Source organism: Erythrolamprus reginae, chromosome 2 (genome assembly GCF_031021105.1).
Source record: "Erythrolamprus reginae isolate rEryReg1 chromosome 2, rEryReg1.hap1, whole genome shotgun sequence".
NCBI classification, from domain to species: domain Eukaryota; kingdom Metazoa; phylum Chordata; class Lepidosauria; order Squamata; family Dipsadidae; genus Erythrolamprus; species Erythrolamprus reginae.
In genome coordinates this window covers 52,032,036-52,038,035 of record NC_091951.1, presented here as the reverse complement: position 1 = coordinate 52,038,035, position 6,000 = coordinate 52,032,036, and the positions used below count along the sequence as shown (strand labels likewise).

Genomic DNA, 6,000 nt, shown 5'->3' with positions numbered 1-6,000 from the left:
CTTCTGAAGTTTTTGCTAACAACGAACTGCCAATACAATACTCAGATTGAGGATTTATTTTCCCCAAGTGCATTATTTTACATTTGGAAACATTAAACTGCAGTTTCCATTGCTTTGACCATTTATCTAGTAAAGCTAAATCATTTACCATATTACAGATGCCTCCAGGAATATCAACCCTATTGCACACTTTAGAGTCATCGGCAAATAGGCAAACCTTCCCTACCAAACCTTCCCCTATGTCACTCACAAACATTTTAAAAAGAATAGGACCCAAAACAGACCCTTGTGGCACACCACTTGTAACCTGTCTCTGCTCAGAATACTCGCCATTCACAATAATTCTCTGTTGTCTACGCTTCAGCCAGCTGCAAATCCACTGAACTATCCAGGGATTAAGTCCAATCTTCACTAATTTATCTATCAGCTCTTTATGTGGAACCATATCAAAGGCTTTGCTAAAGTCCAGATAGGCAATATCTGCGGCACCACCTTCGTCCAACACCTTTGTGACATAATCAAAGAAATCAATGAGATTAGTCTGACATGATTTGCCTTCAGTAAAGCCATGCTGATTTGGGTCCAATAAGTTATTGTTTTTTAGGTGCTGATTTATCCTCTTTTTGAGTAGAGTCTCCATCATTTTAACTATCACTGATATCAAGCTAACTGGCCTGTAGTTACCAGCTTCTTCTCTACTGCCCTTCTTATGGATAGGCACAACACTGGCCATTCCCCAATCCTCAGGAACATCTCCTGTTAACAGGGATTGGTTAAACAAATCAGTCAGGGGGGTAGCAATGACAAATCTGAGTTCTTTAAGAACTCTGGGGTGGATGCCATCTGGATCCATTGCCTTATTTATCTTTAATCGTTCAAGTTCTTCTAAGACATCGGCTTCTAAGATCACTAGAGCTGAATCCGGAAGCAATGCTATATCCCTCTATAGTATTATTTTGTAAGGTGTCTTTTGAGAAAACTGAACAGAAGTAGCTATTGAAATGGTCAGTGATCTCCTTATTCTCATCAATGCATGCATTATTCCCTGTACTAAGCTTTGTGATGCTGCAGTTTTTCTTCTTCCTATCACTAATATATCTGAAGAAGGTTTTATCCCCCTTCTTTACAGATTTGGCAATTTCTTCCTCTTTTGAGGCTTTAGCAGCATATATTATCTGTTTTGCCTCCTTCTCTCTCATTTTATACACCTCTCTATCAGCTATACTTCCAGACTCTTTATACCTCCTATAGGCAGCCTTTTTTGCATTTACTATAGCCCTTACATCATTGCTAAACCATAGTGGTTTCTTCTTCCTTTTACCTTTAGTTATTTGCCTTACATACAGTACAGTGGCTTTTAAGGTGGCCTTTTTTAATACAGTCCACTGGGTGCTCACTCCTGCCATTTTATCCCTCCCCTTTAATTCATTATTTAAATTTCCCCCCATTGAATTAAAATTTGTTTTTCTGAAATTCAATACTTTGGTTGCAGTATAGGATTGGTCACAATCAGTTTTTACATCAAACCACAAACATAGATGGTCACTGCAACCTAAATTTTCTCCCACCTTAACCTCCCACCTTAACCCAATTCCCATTTGTAAACCCTAAATCTAGAATATTCTCCCCTCTAGTCGGTGCTTTAACCAGCTGTGCCAGAGCTGCTCCTGTAAAGGCCTCTACTATATTCTTACTTTTGAATGTAAGGGCACTGGGGATATTCCAGTCAATATCAGGCATGTTGAAATCACCCATAACCACAATATCTCCCTTTACTGCCATTTGGGTAATTTCATCCACCATCTTGTTGTCATATTCCTCAGATTGCCCTGGAGGCCTATAGATCACCCCAATTCTAATGACCACTGCACCACCGAGAACTCTCCCTTATATTTGTAGATGCTGTACTTCATTCTGGGTATTTTACCTGAATGAATTCTTTTACAAATTGCTATTTAATGAAAACTAGAAACGCTCAGGGCTGATAGTAGATCTACCAAGAGGCAACAACCTCCTCTATAGTGTCTATATAATATGGGAGTGAATGAGAACATTTTTTTTCTATTGAACTCTTCTGATACAGTCCAGTTGATCACATGATGCCTTCAATGGGATGAAATGTTCTAAGTATAGTCAGATGTAGAAGAGAGAACAATGACTGATTTCAGTGTGTGCATGTGAAATAAAATAAATATGAAATAAAGACCTGAATCAGACATTGATTCCCTGGTATTCTGTTTTTCCGTACCTTGGCAGATGTTTAAGGATTAAAATTTTTACACATTAGTGTAAAGGTGTTAGACTTTTGTCACAACATCTGAAAAGCTCCCTTGGCCTAAACTCTTTGAATATGTAAGCTCACCTTGCTCAACTTTTATAAAGTAACTTCAGTATTTTTAATAAAATAATTTCTGAACTTATGTACTTCAAAAAAATATGGGAAACAGAAACAATTTCTAATAAACATATAGTTTGTAGAATAGGGACTGCCAAGTTTGAGATGATTATTTATGCAATTTCTGTCATTCTAGGGGTGAAGATTACATAATATACTGTATGTTTATGGAAATTCTTAATCAGTTATCCAAGTCATAGTTGTCCTAAAGGTGATTTTTCAAGAGGCAACTGGACTTTCTGGTTTTTCTTTGAAGACATTTCACTTCTCATCCAAGAAGCTGAAGAAGTAAGTTTCTTGGATGAGAAGCGAAATTTTTTCAAAGAAAAATCAGAAAGTCCAGTTGCCTCTTGAAAAAGTACCTTTGGGATTAGATAATATAATGTGCTACGCAATAAGAAGGTGAGAAGAATTTTATAGGGAAATGGAGGGTATTAATACACTGTGAGAACAATTCTGATATATTTTACAACTAACAGGACAACATAAGTGAAGAAAAGCTATGTCAGATCATTACCGAGAGACTTTTGGGGAGATAATCTTACAGATTTTTTAATATCCAATTAAACAAGACCAACTTTCAATAACAATATCCTAAGTGTGACTCCTCCATGCATATATGCTCTGGCAACCATTTTAAAGAGAATATATTCTGATTGTGAATGTGGTAAAACTTTTATCATCTGAAGTGCTAATAGAAGCCATAAATTCATACAAACTTTGAATTTGTTCATCTTTATATGACACAGTTGGGTCATAATTATTTCTAAGGATTTTTCAAAAGAGTCCAAGAGGTTTTTAATAGAGTTTTCCCAGCTATTCATTTGTAACTTGGAGTAGAACATCTTTTCCCAACTTGGCATAGTTCAGATATGTTGGAATTCAACTCCCATAATCCCCTGACCACCATATAGACAGGAGCTGGATGAACCAATAGCAACTTTCCATTATCCAACTTTCTATTATCTCTGACCAGTATCGATCAATTAATCTAGTAATTGCAAAACTGAGTTCTTTACCCAATATAGTACATTATATGCAAAAAGAAAACAAACAACATAATCTCATTACAATACCCTTTACAACCTGTCAGAGAAAAACCATGACATACCATAATCACTTTGAAATCTTTAAAGGAATTAAAAACAGTATATAGCAATAATCAAACTGTCCCATCAGTGAAATCCAGCTTTCATTCACACACACAAAAAATCATTGTATGTAGACTTATTTTAAGCCATTAATAATAAAAGAATGAACAAACTGTGAAAGGATAAACCATGCATTTAATTCCTAAATTAAAATGAGACCCAAATCTGTTTATACTCAAGTAGAATAATCCTATGTATGTTCTTAGCACTGAATTAAGACTAAGTTCAGAAAGATTTACAATATTGAACAGCTATAATTCTGTTCACCCCAAATAAAGCTACTTCATTTAGTTATATAAAAATATATTTATCAACTCATTTTTTTTAATAAAAGCTGGAAATAAAATTGAAATAGACTAAAATGTTGGAATCTGATGACCTACCTATCTGGTAGTATCTTGGCAAATAGAAATATGTATCCAAGAGCTTGGTTTTTCTAAACCACTATTTGTGTCAAAATTTATATATATTAAAGAACTGGCAGTGAATTAAACATTTTTTCCTTCTAACTATAAATACACAAGATTATACTGCCCATTTACCTCTAGTAGAAATTGCTGAACATTAAGATGAAGATTTGGAATCTCAGTAGAAAAGGCAAATTGAATTAAAAGTTCATTCAGGACAGGATACTGGAGTCAGAAAAGACAAATGTTATATGACATCTAGAGGTTTCCTTTGTGAAACCAAGAGGGTTTCATCCAAAGGAAAGAAAAGTTAAAACTCCATACTTTTTACTCCACTTTAAATAATTATTGTACAGAAACAGGACTACAAATCACAACAATGGGAAGAAATCATAGGATTGTGAGGAGCAACTGATTTCAATTGTACCCAAACTAGGACAAATTGTTAAGGAAAATTTGAACGGTTGCATCTATGATCAAACCAAGGCGTGGACGAATGAGGCGAGGCCTTTCTTACCTGGGATGGGAATAATTGGGACGGTTTCATTTGGTACCACCCGAGGAGAACTGCTGTCTTCTACATAGAAATGAGCTGTCTGGAAACATTTTCTGCAAATGGAAGAGAAATAGCATCACTACCTTCAGGGTTTAGGGACCCCTTTGGTACAAAATCAAAACATTTCAACAGGCCAGTTGAGCAAGTTCATGTCAGCCTTCTCCCCTAATGCCAATGGTTGCTGTTCGCTATTTAAAGAAAAAAAATATGGTGTCAGGAATCTCCAATGAAAAAAAATCTGTTTAATTAATTTAAGAGCACATTATGTTACCTATTATTAAATTGTTAAAATAGGTTGTCTGAAAGGTTTAGCAGCAGTGAGGTTGGGGTTTGTTCAGGTTGGACTTAAAATAAACTCCCAAGCTCCTCAAAAGGTAAGTGAAGAGGGATAAACCACAATCCAACTTAACATCAAGGAAAGAGTAGATAGCATCCAAAACCCGACACCTGATATTTCCCCCCTTTCAGAAAGTTGCAAACTTTCCGAAACCTAACCACAACTTTGCCTCACTTCTAACTAACCACAACTTTGCCTCACTTCTAACTAACCACAACTTTGCCTCACTTCTCTCCTGGTGCCCATCTTCTTCTTCTGTGCCGTATTTTCCTATGAAACAAGACCCAAAACCATGCCCAGAAAAATCCAACTTTGCTTGTCACCAAGACGCCCCAACCGATTTCGGGAGACAACTCCGAGCACCCCAAGCACCTGCCCGCCACCAAAACAGCCCAAACCTGAACGAACGAACGGAGTCCGTCTGCCGAAAGGTTTTTCGGTGCAGTCTTTTACCTGTACTTAATGCAAAGCAGGGAGCACAAGCTGGTCATGATGGAGAAGGCACTGAGAAGGAGAGCATCCAGTGTTCCACTGAGCCTCTGCATGGTGATGCTCAGCAAGAAACGCTCTTCCAGCCGCAGCGTCACCGCTTGGTGCTGCCTTAATGAGCTGCTTGCAGCTGGAAGTGAATATTTAATGAGCCTTGCTCAGCATGAACTGCTCTTGCGACGGGGAGGAAAGAGAGATACTCTCAGCTGTTAGGAGCTCTTTGCCAAATCCTAGATAGAGTAGAGATCCCCTCTTCCTGGCCAGCTCGAAAACAAACAAACAAACAAACAATGATTTCTGCACTTCTGGACAAGAACGTTTGCAGCATCACCCGGGGGAAGTTTCTCTGAAAAGCACAGGGTTGCTTTTCCCTGGTAAAAAAAAAAATGTTTGCAAAAACATTTTCTCTTGCTGGCCAACTCGGTTTCTGGAATCAGGGCCAAGCAGAACAGCCCACCACCATCCCATCCACTCTACTCGCAATTTCTATAGCCATTGTTTGCAGCCAGAGTTACATAGTAGAGCACTTGGAAAAGAAAGAAAGGGGGTGGGGGTGGAAGAGAACCACAACACAAGTCGCAGCAAATTTCAAAGGCCAAGGGAAACACTCTTAGAAGAGTTTGTGCGAGTTTGAATTGTACTGACATCAAAACTGTCAGATCAAG

General features: G+C 37.7%; 1 protein-coding gene across 3 annotated transcripts in view; it reads right to left on the bottom strand.

Annotated features, from left to right (window-relative positions):
• The window catches only part of PTPRG (protein tyrosine phosphatase receptor type G), a 922,721-nt gene that overhangs the window by 59,529 nt on the left and 857,192 nt on the right, over positions 1 to 6,000 (bottom strand). For all 3 annotated transcript variants that reach the window (XM_070738149.1, XM_070738150.1, XM_070738152.1), the window contains exon 14: positions 4,471 to 4,562. In XM_070738149.1, coding sequence (XP_070594250.1) covers positions 4,471 to 4,562 — 92 coding nt within the window. The remainder of the gene's footprint in view (positions 1 to 4,470; positions 4,563 to 6,000) is intronic.